Raw genomic sequence first — 19,342 nt, forward strand, 5'->3', positions numbered from 1 at the left:
TTATTAGATGTGTTTTTTTGTGTTTTTTTTTTTTTTTTTTTTTTTTTTTTTTTTCCCCCCATCAGGCTTTCCCAGTACGGGCCAGTGCAGTACTGGTGAGCTGGGGGAGCAGGAGGAGGCCAGCAAGTCCAGGGGACAGTCCCCATCCCTCCAGATTTGTGCCCAAAGTGCCTGTGGGTCCCCACTGCAGCCTGAGGGGACCCCCAGGGAAGGCTGGAGGTGGGTTACCCTAAAATATCTGCTATAGTTTGGGACCATCATGCAGTTGCCTCTGCCTCCACCCCCCCACACACCCCCACCAGGGAGCCCCTCAGCTCCCTGGGGCCTGGATCTCACCACAGGGACACGGTGCCCATCAAGCTGCAGCATCTGGGGCTCAGGCTGGTTCCTGCCTGGATCCCCGTGGGGCAAGAACTAGGCTGCGTGGGGCAGGATTCACCCACAAATAACTTGCCGCGGCTGAAAAAGGTCTCCTGAGCACCCTCTGGAGAAGCTGAAAGGCCACAGAGCTGGTTCTTCACCTCCTCTCGGTGCTGGGAACCCGCCCAGATTAGAGGTCACATCAGGCTTGGGGGATCTCAGCTGTTGCAGCCCCCTGACCTGCCTCCTCCCTCTTCCTCACCAGCCAAGGCTGCAGATTCCCTTGGGGGGAGGTCCCAGGTCCATCTCCCACCTCTGCCCTTGGGCTCCCAGAGCCTTTGCCCTTCATCAGTGGATTTTGCTCCCTGTGGGAATGTGGATTTATCTTTTTTTCCCAGCTAAGACTCAGTGTCCCAGGTTTTGCTTCAGACGTTGCCCATGTGCTGCTCCCTGCACCACAGAGGGTCCCCGTGTGGGTCTGTCCCTTTTCAGTCGATGCCTCCGGGTAAACTTTCCCTGCAGGACCACAAAGCTCCTCGAGGCAGGAAAACACACCCCACTCCCAGATCCAATCCTCTGGTTTGCTGGGATGTCAAAGGAATCTTTGTTATGCATCACCCCCCCCCAAACCATCTCCTGAGCAGGACTCAGCTGAAGGGGACAACACTGCTGCATTTTCTGCCAGCTTTTCAGCCAAGAAAAATCCTGATTCAGATCTCCCAGCCCCTTTCCCATCCCTGGTGTGGGTTTCGGGGCTGGGATGATGTGAGATGTGAGGCTGGAGGCAGAGCCCACGGGTTTTGGCCACCTCAGTGTCACCTCTGGGTGCCCAACAGCCCCTGTGCCGAGCTGGGATTTCCTTAGCTCAGCTGGGCACAGACACGGGCTTGGCAAGCACTTGCCCCAGGGAGAGGGGCCTGGGCTGGGTAAGGACCTGCCAGGGAGATGCTGGCCATGGGTGGGGGCACCCAGCTGAACTGAATCTACCCAGATCCAGGCCAAATTTTATTGCCTCACCCCCCCTCCTCTTACCTCTGCCCTGGTGCTGATGGGTGGTGGTGAAAATGGGGCTGAATCACCTGAACTGGGCTCTGTGGACACCAGGGGGGGTTTGCACACACGTGTGCAAAGCAGGGCCAGGATGTGGGTTGGGAAAGCAAGGTGATGTGCCGGGGGGGGCACAGCAGCCCCCCATGCAGCACGACATGGGCTGGAGGGCCCACACCTCCCATGGGGATCCACCACCCGGAGCCACCACCTCCAAGGTGTCACTCCAGGGAGGCCAGACCTCACTGCTGCTCAGCCCTCGGGGTGGCAGCCAGGCTGGCTGTGCCCAAGAGAAGCAGCCAAACCCACCTGCTCCCATCCAGCCCTAATCCCCCCCCAAAACAGCATTAACCCAGTGCAGGAGCAGGGCAGAAGTGATGCCACCAAGCAGCCCCCCCAGCTGCTCCTCCTCCTGTCTCCCTGCTGCACTGGAATTCCAAGTGCTTAGGGAAGGAGAGGACAGAGGCCTCAGACCTCGACTGATGGCTGGACTGAGCAAGTCTACTGAGGACAGCAAGGTTCACCCCAGTGAATGGCAACAGGGCCAGCCCCTTGGCCAGGAGATCTTTCACGTTCCCACCAGCTGGCATCCCACACCTCTTCCCCTCCCAGCCTCCCTGCCAGGGAAAACGAAAGGAAAAACCTTGGGTTTACTGAATTCTTCACTAAATCCAAGAGAGAGACTTTTTATCCCAAGAAAGCTAATGCAAACTGTTAGAGATAAATAAATGGAGGAGCTGCCTGTAGCCTGGTTGGCTCACAGGGAGGGAATTTGTCTCACTTTGGAAAAAGGACCTGAAGGTACCGGGCTCGTTGGCTCATTCATTGTGCTGTGATCTGCCAGGGAGGCTCTGACATTCCAGCAATTAAGACAAACTTTAGTCTGTAAGTTCATGCCTGCAACCTCTATACTTCAAAAGAAGACAAACGATCCCTCCAAGGAAGGAAACAAAGTCACTTCCAGGCTGCTTCCAAAGTAACATTTTGGATTTGCAGTGGTTCAGTAGGAACCATTTCTTACCTCATATTTGTTTGGGGTTTTTTTAAGCTGCTGATACAAACTACCCGAGCTCTTTTTTTTAGTAAAGGTTTATTTTTAATGCAAAAACAAGCAAACAAAAGCCCCAACTCCTCCCCTGCCCAAGTCACATCAGTGATTAATTTGTTAAGCTAAAACTTGACCTACAAACCAGCCCTGCCTTTCACCACCCTCCTCTCCTCTGTGGGTTTTTAACAAGCCCCTTCACACGAGGGTGGGTCAGTCTGCGGGGAAAACACACAGAGGAACTGCAGAAGAACCAAACACACAGCACGGAGGTTGCAATTGTTCTTCTTTCCTTGATGGTCACAGCAAACCTGGAGCCTTGGCTGACCCAGCTGCACCCAACATGCAGTGACTCCAATGTACGAGCAGAAGTGATCCAGGCAGAGCTGAACAAGGCAAGATGCTTCCAAGCAACCCACCCTCTGCTGTGACAAGAAGAGAAGGCTTCTTGCTCTCTACAGCTGAAAGGAGGCTGGAGGGAGTTGGGGTCAGTCTCTTCTCCCAAGTTAAAAGTGGTAAGACAAGATGGAATGGCCTCAAGTTGCCCAGGGGAGGTTCAGATGGGATCTTTGGAACAGTTTCTTCATGGAAAGAATTGCCAGGCCCTGGCACAGGCTGCCCCTGGAGGGATTTCAAAGCCATGTAGATGTGGTGCTGATATGGGTTAGTGGTGGTGTTGGCAGTGCTGGGCTAATGGTTGGACTTGATGATCTTAAAGGTCTTTTCTAACTAAAAGAATTTAATGATCCCACAATTCCATCTAAACCCCTGCAGCTTGTTCTCGGGCCATGAGAGCAAGTGGTACTTGGGCCCCCCTGCACAGGCCCTCTCCTCAGTCTCATGGGATGCTCTGCAAACCTGTGCTGTGGCCCTTGGCTTCTCCTGTGGCACAGACAGAACCTCCTCCCCTCTGTCTGCCAACTCCCCTTGCCTGGGGCTGCTCCCCCTTGGCAGCCAGAGGTCACCAGCCCCTCATGGGCTCTGGGGCTGGTGCTCAGCAAAGTGCTCTTCTCTTGCCCCCCACCTCCTTCCAACTTCAGCTCTTGTTGCTCTTTGCCAACATGTTGTGCTGTCTTTGTCCTTGGCCCTCCCAGCAACGCAGCAGCAGAGACCTGGGAACAGAGGCAGCCCCAGACACCTGATACTGGATGGGCAATCCATCAGCTCCTCACATCCAGATACTCCTTTTTAGTTTGTTTGCTTGTGTTTTACATTTAAACCCAGCATTTTGTAGCTGCCTGCACTCCAAGGCAGCCAACAACTCCTTATGAAACCCTCTGAACTCTCAGCGTGTCATTCATACAATAGCAAAGCTGAACAAGGCAAGATGCTTCCAAGCAACCCACCCTCTGCTGTGACAAGAAGAGAAGGCTTCTTGCTCTCTACAGCTGAAAGGAGGCTGGAGGGAGGTGGGGTCAGTCTCTTCTCCCAAGTTAAAAGTGATAGGACAAGAAGAAATGGCCTCAAGTTGCCCAGGGGAGGTTCAGATGGGATCTTTCGAACAGTTTCTTCATGGAAAGAGATGCCAGGCCCTGGCACAGGCTGCCCCTGGAGGGATTTCAAAGCCATGTAGATGTGGTGCTGATATGGGTTAGTGGTGGTGTTGGCAGTGCTGGGCTAATGGTTGGACTTGATGATCTTAAAGGTCTTTTCTAACTAAAAGAATTTAATGATCCCACAATTCCATCTAAACCCCTGCAGCTTGTTCTCGGGCCATGAGAGCAAGTGGTACTTGGGCCCCCCTGCACAGGCCCTCTCCTCAGTCTCATGGGATGCTCTGCAAACCTGTGCTGTGGCCCTTGGCTTCTCCTGTGGCACAGACAGAACCTCCTCCCCTCTGTCTGCCAACTCCCCTTGCCTGGGGCTGCTCCCCCTTGGCAGCCAGAGGTCACCAGCCCCTCATGGGCTCTGGGGCTGGTGCTCAGCAAAGTGCTCTTCTCTTGCCCCCCACCTCCTTCCAACTTCAGCTCTTGTTGCTCTTTGCCAACATGTTGTGCTGTCTTTGTCCTTGGCCCTCCCAGCAACGCAGCAGCAGAGACCTGGGAACAGAGGCAGCCCCAGACACCTGATACTGGATGGGCAATCCATCAGCTCCTCACATCCAGATACTCCTTTTTAGTTTGTTTGCTTGTGTTTTACATTTAAACCCAGCATTTTGTAGCTGCCTGCACTCCAAGGCAGCCAACAACTCCTTATGAAACCCTCTGAACTCTCAGCGTGTCATTCATACAATAGCAAAACCAGTTAAAAAATACTCTGGAGCCCAGAAATATACAATACATTCAATAACAAAAAAAATATAGATATAAAATACTTGCTTTAAGGCTGTGCACAGTTTAACTGAAGATAAATCCGAGGACGTTAAATTGCTCAGCAACAAAAGAAACGTGGGAGGAAGAAACCCTTAACACGGTGGTGAGGCAAAGGCAGCAACAAAGGTCCCAAAAGACTTTGTTGATGCTTCTAGGAAAGATTTTTTTAGTAAAATATGCTGCAGAGAGGCTGAGAGCTGGGAGCCTGGGGCTGGGGGAGCTGCTACTGCGGCCCTTGCGTCGATCTCCGCTCCTCCAGCATCCTGCAGACCCACATGGACACCACCTCCGCGTTCCCGTCGTTGTACTGCACGATGAAGGGGTGGCCCTGGGAAGTGGGATGGGGAGAGTTAGTCAAGATCAACCAGAAAAGGGTTTATTTATTTTAAAAAGACATCGAAACAGCCCGTGGTTACAGTCAGAAAATCGCCAGCGAGCAGCGATTCAAACCTGCCAACTTCCTCCTGGAAACATCATCCATGTATGTTGTTCATACAGAGAAGGGAGGGCCAGGGGGACCTGGACTCTTCCCTGAGGCCTTACCTTGCACTCCTGGAAAAGGATGATTTTGGGTTTGTTTTTTTCAAATGTTCTATTAGTTCCTTGTGTTGTGAAGCAGCTGCTTCCTGGGACAGCCTGCAGGGCTGTCCAGCTCCAGATGGTGTTTTGGCAGAGAGGCATTCTCACCAAAACACACCGACCTGCTAGTCTGTTTGTAAATGTCTGTAACCTTTCAGTGGTAAAGTTTCTCTCTTTAATAGCCCCCTTGAGCACCCCTGTCACGTGTGTGAACCCAACACCCTCCTGTGCCCAAAGCACAGCCCAGTCTGTGTTCACAACCTGACCACGTTGTTCGTGGGGCAGAGACTGACCTGTTCCACTGGGAGAAGCACAAAGTCACTTATCTTTATGCCCTGGACTTTTATCCATGGAAACCTCATGCCTTCCTCTGTGTACAGACACCCCTTAAATGGATGGGCCTACAAATTACCCAGAAAAACACCAATATCCCTGCAGGTGCTCAGTGCTGTTCCGTGGCCATCGAGCTCCGTGCCCGCGGCACTGGCAGGACCAGGCTCTGCTGCACTCCCACCAGCCCCGAGGAGAAGGATCTGTTTCAGTACAATTTGGAGTGATTGCTCGAGAGAGAAATGAAAACAGCACCTAAGTGTAACTGAAACAGGTCTTCACAAGAAGCTGCTGTGGGAATGAAACGTGATGGAAAGAGAGATAAGTATCAAATGACCAAGAATATTTTACGGTTCCTGCAGGCACCAGAAGACTGTGTCTTAGGCACCTCAGAAAATCAGAACAGCATCTTGGGATGAAACAAAAACATGGCTTGCAACTGCAGCAGCCAACTTAGGCAGCTCCTGCCTCAATCTGGCCACATTCCTAGAGATGGGAACACGCCATCTTCAGATGAATCTCAAATGAAGTATAAAAATCCACAGGAAACCGAGTGGCGCAATTACACAAACGACTGAAAGGAAGCGATCGCCAGGAGAAACCATCACAGATGATGAAAACCTCTACTCCAAATCACACCAAAGCAGCTCAGTTTTTGCAACACTAAACTTCATAGCTCCTGCTAACAACGCTTGGAAGGAGGCTAGGGAGCCTTTGGGGAGGGTGACGTACGTGTGGGAATTACCGGCAGGCACAGCCCGTGCACATGGAGCGTGGGCCCGACGTGGGGCCTGGGAAGGCTGGTGGTGGGCTGGGTTAGGATGGCACCAAGTGGAGCAGTGAAGCAGCACCAGGCTAAATAAAGCACCATACATCCTCACAGCACCAGCTCCAAGCAATAAAACACTCCATGGGCCAGGGCTGGCAAATGCAGGAGCCTCAGGAATCAAATATGCCATTATCGACAAGAATTGTGGAGAAGTGTGAGATGCTGTTGGTTCAGCTCCTTGGGGTGGCTGGGATCTCAGCTACAACTTCTTAGGGAGAAGTCTGAGACGTAAGATCTTACCAGTTAAACTCATACAGGAAGACCCTGAAAGGGGGAAAAAAGGATAAGCAAGTTTGCCTGTCAGCTCATCAAGAGCTGGGAGGTGGGAGGAGATGCAGCTGCATCAGTCAGGACATTGAGTGGCTTTATCTCTTGGCTGTGAAACAGACTTTGGAACTATTTAAATGAAACGTTTCCATCAAGGTGGAAGAGATTGCACAGGTTGAACCCCACTTTGGTGGAGAGAACATAATTTAATTTAAACAACTGGATCCCAGTCCCTTCCCCACAAACCTTTCTGCTGATCATCAGTGAGCACAGGAATAATTTCTACAGCTGCTGAAGTAACAGCGAGAGCAAAACCCATGAGGTGACCAAGCCTGAAGAGGCAAGATCCCCCAGCTCCTGCAGACCAGAGGCTGCAGGGTGACTCTCCTGTGACTGGAGGTTTCCAAAGCAAAGCCAGCTCCAAGCCCTTGCTTTCCCCTGCTCAGAGCTGGCACTGCTTCCCCCCAGGCTGGAGCTGCAAGCCCTTAATTTTATCTCCAGGCCCTTGAAATTGTGGGCAGCTGCTGCCTGCCATCACCAGTGACCTTTCCAAGGTTGCTCTTTGTAAATGCTACAGAAATAGATGTTTTCTATTTTCAATATTCAATTTTTTTGAAGCAAATTGCTTCCTTTCAGCCATTTTTAGCTGCAGACTGCAACTTTACATTTTCCAGAGAGCTCTGAATTTCCCACGCAGGTTGGATGCTTGGATGCTCAGTGGTTGCTTGGAAAATGGTCCACCAAGGAAGAACATATCCAGAGGTACCAGAGTCCATCTGGGAGCTTTGAGGGCAGCAGCAGAAGCTCAATGGTACCGAGAGAAGATGGATGGTCTTAAAATGATGCACTTAAGTACACAGATGCTTGTAGCACTGAGCATAAGGACAATGTCTTTTCCCTTCCCACACCTGGATATTAGAAATCTTCAGCTTTGCTCCTGAATGTCTCACATCAGGAACAACACTAAACCAACACTATCCTCTTTTTTTTTTTAATCTTTCACTCCAGACATTCCACGTGTGCTTGGGTTTCACTGCTTTACTAAACAAATTCAATCTGCAATATTCCTGGGTTTACTTGATTCCTACCTATAAAAACAAATCAGGAGAGGAGACAGTTGGGAACACAGGGGCAGGGAGTTTATCCCCAAGCTGCCATGTACTTTCATAGAATCACAGACTGGTTTCGGTTGGAGGGACCTTCAAGACCATCCAGCCCCACCCCTGCATGGGCAGGGACACCTCCCAGCAGCCCAGGCTGCTCCAAGCCCCATCCAACCTGCCCTTCAACACTGCCAGGGATGGGGCAGCCACAGCTTCCCTGGGCAACCTGGGCCAGGCTCTCACCACCCTCACAGCAAAGAATTCCTTCCTCAATAAAGAATTTTTTCTTTCTTGGAGAGAATTTCTTCTTTCCAACATGACCTTCACAAAGCTGCTTCATCTTCCTCAGCCTCTGAGGGAGGGTAAAAAGGGAATACATGCCTCTGCTCTCTCTTGAGTGATGTGAGAGTCAGAGCAGTTGTGTTTTGCCCAGCACTTCGGTATTTTTTGGGTGCAAAAGGTGCCAGAGGAAGGTAAGTGCTTATTGCAAGCAAGATGGCCTAGAAGCAGCTTTTTCATCTCTTAGACAAAACAACAGTCAAGGACAGTGAGAACCAGGGAAAACCAATCAAGAGCCCACAGACAAGGAAGAGCAGATGTGTTGGGGCAATTAAAACCCAGCTCTTACAGCCAGGCTGCTCATCCCTGGGATGGAGCCTCCCACCAAGGATGGATGGAGCCTCCCACCCCAGGCATCCTTGCACTGCAGCTCCTCCCCACATGCCAAGGCTGCTCACCCCTGTGCTCTGTTTGCTGAGGTTATTCCCCTGCAGCCTGGGGTTTTACACTCTTTTCTCCCTAGGAATAAGTTTAACTTAAAGCTACTGTTTAGATTTTCCTTGGGTTTAGAAAACATTGCTTGGGGGAGGATTTTTCTCAGGCTGAAGGAGATGTTTTTACCAGAAGTTGTTCTTCAGAATCTAGTGTTTGGGTTTTTTGTGTTTTGCTTTGGGTTTTTTGTTGGTTCTTTTTTTTTGTCTCCCTCCTTTTTTTCTTTCTCCCTTGGTTTCTTTTTAACCAGGGAATGGGAGAACAGAGCCCTCCTTGTCAGACCACACCTTGCTCAGCAGCATCTCTCCTGCTGCAGTCACACCTGCAACTGCAATAAAAACATACACCAATGAGCAACACAGAACTGTGGACAATGCACAGGCCCATCAAACTCAGAACCAAACTCCTGTCCAAAACACACCTCCTACACTAGTGCCTTCAACTGGAGAGATCTTTGGAAGGGAGAGAGGAGAGAAGGGGCAGGGAGATTAGACAGGGAGGGAAGAAAGGAACAAGGGGGAAAAAACCCACAACAAAACAGGTAAAAATCAAAACTGCTAAAGGACAAAAGCAGCTGCACCACAACTGCCCAGGCTGCTGGGATCAACTGTCACCTAGAGAAAGAAAAAATCTGAAAGTCAAAACAGCTTGAACACTATTAATAAATTCTGTCACTGAGTGTCTCAGCCACGAAGAAAAGTCCCAGCCCTGACTTCAACAGTGAGCAGCACTTTCTAAAGCAAACACAACCAACCTGCTGTACTTACATTCCCACAGAGATTTATTTTGCTTTGCAAGGCAACACTGAAGGAAGTTCAAGGTGTGGAAGCTTGAACCCTGCTTCCTGTTGCAGCAGCTGGTTTCTCCCTGCCCTGGTGGGGTGACACTTGGTGTGCCCTGGGTACCTTTTCTGCAGCAACCACCCATCCTTTATCTTTTTTTTTGGAGGTGGGGAACTCAGCATCTATATGCATTGAGAACTGGCAAATGAGGCTGATGTTAAACCCTCCTTAGTAAAACCATTGCAATGGAATCTGCTCATGCCCTGGCAGGGATGGCTCAGCCAACATCAGAGCTCCCCACAACGTGGTGCTTCCCACCACGCAGAGATGTGTGATACCAAGAGATGCTCACAAGAGCTAGAAGGTACCACAAGACAATCCCATGACAGCTGATCCCATCCCCACACACTTCATGTTTGCTCAGGCTTCACCACAAAGCAGCTACCACCTTCTTGCCAGTTCTTAACTACCTCCCCTTTAGACCTGGCACTCAGCATGTCCAGGAGCACAAAATACCTTGAAAAGCCACCACCAAATTGCTCCCCATGGCTGCCTCACCCCAGCCAAGGGTCCAGCCTGGGGACACACAAAGCAATTCCTGCAGCCCAGGGGATGTGGCCACCAGCCAGAGCCCAGCAGCTGGGAGCTGGAAAGGTCAGGCAGGACAGGGCCAGGGACAGCCCCAGAGTGAGTGTCAGGCAGCCTAATTTTCTGTGTCAACTCTGAAAATTAGATAAAGAATGACAAACTAGGCTTTTTAAATGAACTTGTCTCATCTCGTTCTCTTGATAAAGGGTACGTTTCTCCTGGTGCAGTGTCCCACCAGACAGGTTAACTCTTTCCAAGGGGAGCACCTGGCAGAGGGTGATGTAAATGATTTAAATATCTGACATGATATTAAAAGGGCAGAGCCCTCCTGAACACACAGCCCTGGCAATTCCAGCTCCTTGCTCACAAACCATCAATCATTTAGCCCAGTCAATTAAACTGCCATTATGCAAGGGTAAAAGTTCTGTAATTTTTACCTACCCTTAAAATTCAGCAATTTGCTTTCACAGCCTCCAGCCTGAGGAACCTTCCTTTCTGGTATTAACCCACCCAGAGCTTACTGCAGCACTTTACATGGCAGCCTTGGCAGGACTTCAGACCCATGGGCCTTCTCCAGCACCAGGTGTCCATGTGCAGCTCTGCTCTGGATCTGCTCACTAGGATTTGCTGGTAGGAACAAGGGTCAAGCTGCCCAGGGGAGATGAAAGTGCCCCTGGTACACAGCCTGTGCATCCCCCACAGCCCCAGATCTGGGCTACCAGAATCCTCTCAGCTATTTAGTCTCATGCACGTGTACCAGTTGACACTGCTGCTCCTACACAGGTCCAGGGAAGTCCACAGCTTTACAAGAGTCTATCCCAGCAGGTTCCTCAGCCAGTGACTATGAATAAAATGCTTGTGTCTGGAGAGCACCAAGGAGTTTCCCACCTGTGCTGAGGCTCCTAAACTGCCAAAGGACAGGCAGACAATAAATAACAACCCTTGAGCTCAGAGGGCTTTCCAGGCCCTCTGGCTGGAAAACAAAAGAAGCAAGTGTTCATTGTCAGACTGGTTTGAAGGGTCCATGAAAGAGGCAGCTACTGACCTTAGCCAGGATGGTGACAAAGTACATTCCCAACGTGAAAGACTGGCCAGTTACCCATTTCCTTGTACATCTACAAAAATGAAAGGTTGTTTCCTGGGGCAGGGGACATAGGGGGACAGAGAGGACATGGAGAGGAACCTTAGTCCTAAATGGTGCCCAGTGATATTGCTCTTTTTCTGACAGTGTATCCATATCTAGCCCACATATTGCCTCCTTACATTTGTTTTTTTCACTGGGGCACTGAGAGGTTCACTGGGGAGGGCAGCAGGACCTGCTCCCAGCTCTTCTAGAGCAGGTTACAGGGTCAGTGTGGGTTCACTGCAGTGTCCTGCTAGGAAGTGTCCACGGGGACCTGATCCTGTGGACCTATGGGAAGTTGCATCACTGCAGTAGGATAGGAAGGTTAAGGGGAGGAACCTGGGAACACCATCCCACAGCTAAGGGGTGGCTGTGGCCTGAGCAGCAGATTGTATAGGGATATGAGCCTGGCCAGGCCAGACGGGGGTTGAAGCAACCTGGTCTAGTGGGAGGTGTAACAGTGCAGTTGGACTAGATCATCTTTAAGGTCCCTTCCCACCCAAACCAGTCTGGGATTCCCTGAGCAGTGCCCTGGCCTCCCTGCCCAGGCCACAGCTGGGCTGAAGGGGCTGTGCTCACTGCCAGGATCATGGCCAGGTGTCCCCACGGCCCCACCTCAGCATCTCCTACTGCTCTGGTGGCAGCAGAAAGTCCCCAGGGTGCCCCCAACCTCTTTCCCCTCCATGGTGAGAAGAACCAAGCCCTGACCCTCCACCCCACAGGGCTGGCACCATGGGCTGTGCTGCTCTGGTGGCCCCAGGGATGCTGCAGCTGCTCCAGTCCCATGGACAGGAGAACCCACTGAGCCCACCAGGCTCTGGCACCTCTGCAAACCCTGGGGGTACTGCCTGGGGACACCCTGGAAGCCCCTCTTGCCTGCAGCCAGGACAGGCAGTAACATAACCCCTGCAAACACAGAAGGAGGAGGGACACCATGAGAGGGACCAAGGTCTGGTGGTAACAACAACGTAACCACAACACCCAGCAAATTAGAAATGGCAATAAAAGACCCCATGCTTACTCAAGGTATGCCAGGAAATCAGCCACATTGCTGCTGGTTGCAACAGCACCACCTTTTTGATGTTCTTTTTTACAGGAATCCTCCCAGACTGTGTGGTGAAAGGACTGGGCTGCATTTATTACAGAAGAAGCACAGACAAATGATGCATTTCATTTAAAAATCTGAATTCAAGCACAACCAAAAAAACCACACAATAAAGAGATCCCAACTGTTGCATCCACAGACTGTCAAGACCATGGCAGTGCCCTTAGACAGCATTTCAAATACAGTTTATTAGCCTGTGATATGAAAAGGGTATTTTTATTGCATGATATAATGCAATGGGACCTTGGGCGCTCTGCAGAAGGACCTTGCACTCAGAAGTGTAATGAACCCATAGTCCAAAAAACATTATACTGTACATTAACCTATCATTAATGGCACATTAGGGCTGGGGGCATTGCACGCTTGCTGGTCAGGGCTCCATCAGGACAGTATGGAGGAAACCACAGTCTTCACAGGCTTAAAACAAATAGAGAAAATAAATATTACTGATGGCCACAGGCTGCTTTAAGGGAAGCTCACTCTCTGCTTAACATGCAATTTTGATGCCATTTTTTTAAAGGAAAGGGGGGAAAAGACAATGCAGCAGGTTATTAGGCAATGTTAGAAATGGCACCTCACCATGTCTCCATGGTGTGTCAGATGTACCAAAGCAGAGCTTTTCCTGTGCAAAACATGGCACCTCTGAGCACTGGGACACCTTTCAAGAATAAAATGAGAACTGAAAACCTGCTCCCCTTCCCTGATCCCCAACAACACTGGCTAAGGCTTCCCTGGTAGCAGCAGAAACCTAGGAAGAGCATCCTCTGAGCCAGCTCTGCACAGCTTCATCACTGCCTGCAGGACACCCAGGACCCATCTGTTTGCATCTGCACCCACTTCCACCCCACCCCAACTGAAAGCCATTCAGGAGAACTCCAATCTGTGCCTGCAGGAACTCAGGGCCAAACATGACCAAATCCCATCAGTTCTTATGCTCCTGAACCAGCTGGGCTGCCCCACACCCTCCTCCACTGCAGGTGCCCTCTTTGCTCCCAGGCAACCTTGATCAGATGGATGCAGGGCAAATGTTCCATCAGAAAAGCCTGGCTGGAAACTCACCCCCTGCTGGCTGAAGGAGCTCAAGCCCTGCAATTCTGGGATATAAGAACTTGGCAGAAAAGCAGAACACCACAGTTATCATCTCAACTACTTCTCCCATTGCTACTGATGTGTCTGGGCTATTGAGAGTCCTTGTTAGGAACCGAGGGCAGGTGCTCCAGAGGAGATTCTTGTCCATTCACATCATTCATGGGAAGACAAGTCAGACCTCCAAAAAACCAAATACAAACCTCAGCTCTGGAGCTGGTCATCTGGAGACACTAAGTGCTCAAGTAAGCCAAAACACCCTGGCCTGACCTTGTGTCCCCCCTAGTGATCTCAGCACGTGTCAGATTTCATCACTCTGCCCCTGCCTCCAGAAGGGGGGGATTTCACATCTAGAGCTCCTGCCTCCAAGGACAAGCCAAACGAAACACTGCTCTAATTATCTGTGCTAGCTATCCACGAGGCCCACTTCTGCTCCCACAGCCAGGAATAGCAGCAAGGAATCCTCAGGCCAATACTCTCTTGCCTGACTCCCCAAATTATTGTTAATTCACAGGCACAGAAGGTGCCAGAGGCCTCCTCTGCCCCACCCCCCGCAGCAGGCTTCCCTCCAGCACTGGTTTCTAAGGCTTGCAAGGCACTGCCTAGGTGTGATCTGGCTGTTGCACCTTGTGGGTTTTATTTTTGCAATTTTAGGAAGTGTTCTGACCATGGGAGGTAACCCTTGAAAGGGAAGGGGAGTGTTTTGAACAGCAGTGGCTGGAGGCTTTGCATACATGTCTGGAAAGCACGTCCCTGATGTCCCAAAGCTCCAGCAAGGTCAACCCTTGCTTTGAGAGACACTCTCCTCCAGAAATGGAGCCTCCTTGTCTCTCCCATGCAGCACCTGCAGCGATGAAACTACACATGTCAAATCACAGCAAGTTCAGCCATAAAATACCAGCTTTCCTACGTACTCGCATGGCTGTGTTTGACCTGGGACCAAGTGTTTCCTGGCCCAGTTCTCTCTCCCAGTTCCTATCCTCAGAACAGTGACTATTAAGGGCAAGGACTGCCTCTCACTGAGCTCAGTAAGGAATTCAGCATATCCCTGAGAGCCTGTTCTCAGCTGCCTGGTAGAGTGAAATGGCCCTTTGCAGGGGCCAGAGACAGGGCATCAGTGGATCTGCAGGTGGCACAGGCAGGCTGAGGGCACAGGGACTCGGAGGACAAAAGTATCCAGAAGACAGTGTCTTCACAGAATTCCCCACCCCTCTGAGGATACCACCTGTAGCTTCTGCCAGCTCAGGGAGCAGCAAGGACTGATTTCCCTAGAGAACAGTGTGAGGAGCAAGAGGGCCAGAAAGTCGCATCAACTGGTATCGTCTGTTGGCCAGAGATGAAGCAGGGACAAGAACACATGCATAAGGAAAATCAAGCATCATTTGTTTCCCTGAAGTTTCTGCTCTCTTCCCTCATTCCCTGTCCCACACAGCCCACAGCACAGCCCCAGCCTGCCAAACAGTTCCACGCTGGGTGCTGGGAAGTGGCGAGTTTTGTTTCTTGCACGGCCTCCCTAACACACGCTGTAATTAAAGTGTTGATTACTAAACAGTTTAAATCTATGACAGACAATGCAGTTAAAACCTACAGTTAGGTCAATATGTGATTTAGATTTGCCATTTAAAAACTCTCATTTAAATTTTGCATACATTAATCACTACCATACTTCAATGTTCTGATATCCACCTGACTACACTATTAAAATAAAACTTGCTGCCCCAGGGAAATCCTACTTATTCTTAATTGTTTCGAGGCTTTGATGGGCTTTTAATCTAAGATTAATTTATGCAATTTTAAATAACTCTTCTTATGATTAATAAGCTTGAAAATTAAAAGGAGTCTAAAGCAATTATAATGAGCATTTGGTCATAACCTCATTAGGAGAAGGAGTGAAGGATACAGCTCTGGAATTCTTACAAGACTACAATTTAAGGTTACTTTCAGAAGAGTCAAACATAGTTCTTGAAATTGCAAAGGTAGATTAGCCCAGGTCACTGCTAGAACTATGGCTATCTAGATTAGCACACTAATTATTTGATTCCTCTGGTGATATTCAAGATGGTGAAAAGATGATACATAATGTATCAAGCAAAGATAAATGGATAACACTACCAAGTGGTGAAGTCTTGGAGCCATATTTCCTGTTTATCCTTGTTTCTTGAGAAGGATTCCTTTTGGTTTGCATATTATTTATTGATTTGTAGATTAACTTTCAACAATACCATTTTACTTTTGATATGATCAAGTTAACTGCAAGTGATTTTCAGCTGGTTTAGTAGTTTTTCTGAGGCACCAACATTATGCTGCAATGTACAGATTCTGTCTTCAAATAACAGCAGTGCTCACACCATGGATGGGCCACACGCAGAACAGCTTAACTTAAACCTTAAAACCTTCACTTGAAGAGGAACTGTTTATACATCCCACTTGGATTTCTATATTCAACCAATAATACAGGCCAAATGATGTACCAGTGGTGCTACAAAAAGTCCTCAAGAGGCCCCTTGTGCACTTGACTGACGTGTCCAGGCTGGCAACTCATCATCAGACTCAGGGTCAAGAGGAAGGCTGTTTTTCAGCAATCAGTGCAGCTCCTCTGACTTCCACACCATTGGCCTGACTTGAATCAACTCCATCCCCTCCTACTGCAGGACCCCAGGGTGAGTGTGGGTGCACAAGTGGAGGGGTCTGATTTTTGCTGTTCTCTTTCTGTGTCACATACCAGTCTTAAATTTACTACACAGTTTTGGTTTTGGCTGTGGCAACAGAGGGCTCTACTGGCCCATCTGCAGATCATTCTTTCCACGGCAGTTTTGCTTTTGATATTTGCTGTTAAACCAATAACTGTACTTGGCAAGCTGCTGGGTGCTCAGCTACCCAAATGAGCTAACTCCCAGCAGAGGTTTTCCTTTTGGTGAGGATTCTTAAAAGAACCTAAAGCAACCAAAATATAATTGGAACGTGCGTCTGAGAGTGCTGCTGAGGTTAAGAGAAGAGCTGTAGAAGAGGAACAGAAAGAGTGGCCCAGGGCTGATAGAGGATGTCAACATTAGCAAGCTGTCGACAACAGAAGCAGATCTGCAGAGTGAAACCGTTGGTGCAGCCTTTCAGGGATGGAAGAGGTTTTACTTCTGACCAGCTCTGGGCTGGTCTGCAGACACAGCGCCCATTAGTAGCTGGAGCTCATTAGGTGTGTGCCTGGAGCACACCTTCTGGTTTGGTTTCATCTGAAATTGATTCAGTTCATGAGGCTCAAGACCTGTCTGTGATGAGAATGAAAGAGTGGGAGCTCTGGAAGAGCAGGACATTCCAACCAAAAAGGCACAACTGACCTGAGCTCTAATGCTAATGTAGATGCACCTGCAGAAGTGCCTTCAGACTGTCCTCTCAAGCACAGGGACAGTCTCCTTGACACCAGAGCTAGTCTGACATTAAAAGCTGATGCAGTATTTCCTTCAAATGGATACTGGGAAAGAAGGGTACAAAACCCAGTTATCTCCACGTTCTGAGAAACTGGTTTCTACTGACAGGAAAAAGAAAAAAAAATAATCACTAAGCTGGGGCAAACTGAAACAATTTCCTAAATGTTTTTCACCCAAGCCTTGGAGTAGAAAATGCTGTGTATATACACACATGCACACACATACACAAACAGCAACCATTAACAAACCAAAAAAACTCCAGAAAATGATGTGGCTGGAAGCAAAAAGGGAGAATGAAACAGCCCACACTTCGCCAGCCTTTCCGTGATGAAGTTTCTGCAAATGAACAAGTTGTTTTGCAGAGCACCCCGTACGGTCATATTGCATGACATGCCCACACACCCTCTGCATCCAGTGCAAAATAACATCCCTGTGCCTGCCAGGTTTCCTAAAGAGACTAAATAAAGCAAGTATTAAATGATCAAGCACCAACACAGTGTCACATCACCCTGTCTCGGGAGCAGAAAAAGCCCAACGATGGGCTAAATGTGTAGAGCCCTGCTGGAAACACAGAGAAGGCAGAAAAATACATCACTGCTAGTTGGCTTGGGAAAAAAAAATAAACTCCTTTGAATCTCTCACAAGGTCACTGAACAAACGAGCAGGGCCAGGAAAACCATCTCCATCCTCAGACTTGTATTTTAATGCCACCCTTCCCCACTGGGAGCCTTTTCCCAGTGAAACCCCAGCTCTCCCCAGGAGTCATTCTGATTTACACCAGCTGAGCATGTACCCCCAGCATCTCCCATTAAATCCAAACAGGCAGATGCACATTTATGGGACAATGAACTTTTCCAGGGCTGCAGCTCATCGTGCTCTGCTGTTACAGCCTTCATAAACCTGCACATTCCCGTGCTGCGGCAGCTGCCTTGGGTGGGAGGAGAGGCCACAGCTTTAAGAGGAAAAAAAAGAGATATTAAAAAAAAAAAATCATGTTTAATTTAAAAATTAGAAACTGGAGCAGGCTGTGAGCACAGAGGTTGATTGAAACAAAATTTAAATTCCTGTCAAGCCCATTTAAACACAGGGGCCCTTCATAGACAATTAGCTGCTCCCTGTGAATGCTGAATAAACTCGGGCCTGGTCACTGTTAGAAGAGAGCAGACCTACTGTGAGGAGCTGGAAAAAAATTAACTAAAATCAGGCTGTATGAAATATTTAGCCTCCCAGTTTATCACAGGGGTTTGGAAGTGTAAACAAGACAAAAATCGATTCCTCGGTGCCCTCCAATCAATCCCCCAAAATGGTTAGGGCATCTGTTTCTGCTAAATTTTGTTTACTCTGGCAGATTTGCCTTAATTGCAGTTGTTTATCTCCCATTGTCCCCGGGGCCCTAATCTCCCGATTACTAATACTTAACACTCATTTCACATCTAAAGCTACTTCTAATCCTCAACAGGTTTCTGGGGCTCTTAAAATTATTGAAACGGCGGAGAGGGGAGATGCAACCTCTTTGTGCAAGGCCCATTTTCCCATCTCCTACCAGCTGGGTCCTATCATCACCAGGGATGGCTGCAACAAAGGTGCTAAAAGGCTCTTTCACAAGCCCTGCTGCTCCGCCGGGGATTCTGCAGATAAAAAAGAGCTTTGATGGAAATATTACAGAAAAAAAAAGAAAAAGTAAAAAAAAAAGCCCTGAACAAGAGGGCTATAACAGTCCAGCCAAATAAAGTTACTGTCATAATCAACTGCTGTCAATCACAATGAAAATCCAATTAAAAATCTTTCAGTGCAGCCCTCTTAAGTAGAAAAATGTCCCCTATTTATATGCAGGTTTTTTTTTTGTCAACCACACAAATTAGAAAGTGGTATTAATTGATTTTTTTACTACTTTAAGCCTTGATCCTCCAGCTGAATTTCTGTGGATGCAAAGAGTTCCCCGGCACAAATCTGATTAAGGGATTTGAGGCATAATGCACACAGGTCACTAAGAAGCCATATCTCTATCTCCTGCTTTATATTCTGCTTATTCATAGGCAATTATTACTCTTATTTAATACTGCAGGAGTGTCTGGAGGTGCTAATCAGAATACAGACCCACAAGTAGCTGGTACTACACAATTTTAATCCATGCAGTGCTTTTGAACCCATTTAAAACTCCAGTGTCATTACACAAATAAATACTGTCCATAGATTCCAACAGTTGCCTGTTAGAGCAAATTCCTTGATGAAAATTTGGCATGAACAGGAAAGACAACAGTCTGGGAATTAAAGATATGGCTCTTATTTTGGAACTGCTAACAGCCTTTTTTTTGGTGTTTTTTCTTTTAAATAAATACCTAGGGAAGACAGCTACCATAAAAACACCAACAAGACAAACACACAACTTCTCAGTGTCTCCTGATTGAAAGATTCGCAGTTCTGGCACCAAAATGAGCAAGATGTCAATATTTCTCTATGTTCTGGAGAACCACAGAACAACCAGAAGCACCAAATGAACCATTTGCTCAAATTAAACTGCAAAGCCCAGGAGACTCAAGTAACCAAAAATATTAACTGTATCATTCTAAGCTGTTGCAAATTTATTTTGTTC

General features: G+C 48.6%; 1 protein-coding gene across 2 annotated transcripts in view; it reads right to left on the reverse strand.

The window, feature by feature from the left end:
• Nucleotides 1-4,987: 4,987 nt before the first annotated feature.
• Nucleotides 4,988-19,342, reverse strand: part of MAP2K5 (mitogen-activated protein kinase kinase 5) — a 127,025-nt gene continuing 112,670 nt past the window's right edge. For both annotated transcript variants that reach the window (XM_009995278.1, XM_009995277.1), the window contains exon 22: nucleotides 4,988-5,092. In XM_009995278.1, the coding sequence (XP_009993580.1) occupies nucleotides 4,988-5,092 (105 nt within the window). The remainder of the gene's footprint in view (nucleotides 5,093-19,342) is intronic.

Source organism: Chaetura pelagica, unplaced genomic scaffold (assembly GCF_000747805.2).
Source record: "Chaetura pelagica isolate M959 unplaced genomic scaffold, ChaPel_1.0 scaffold453, whole genome shotgun sequence".
Taxonomy (NCBI): Eukaryota; Metazoa; Chordata; class Aves; order Apodiformes; family Apodidae; genus Chaetura; species Chaetura pelagica.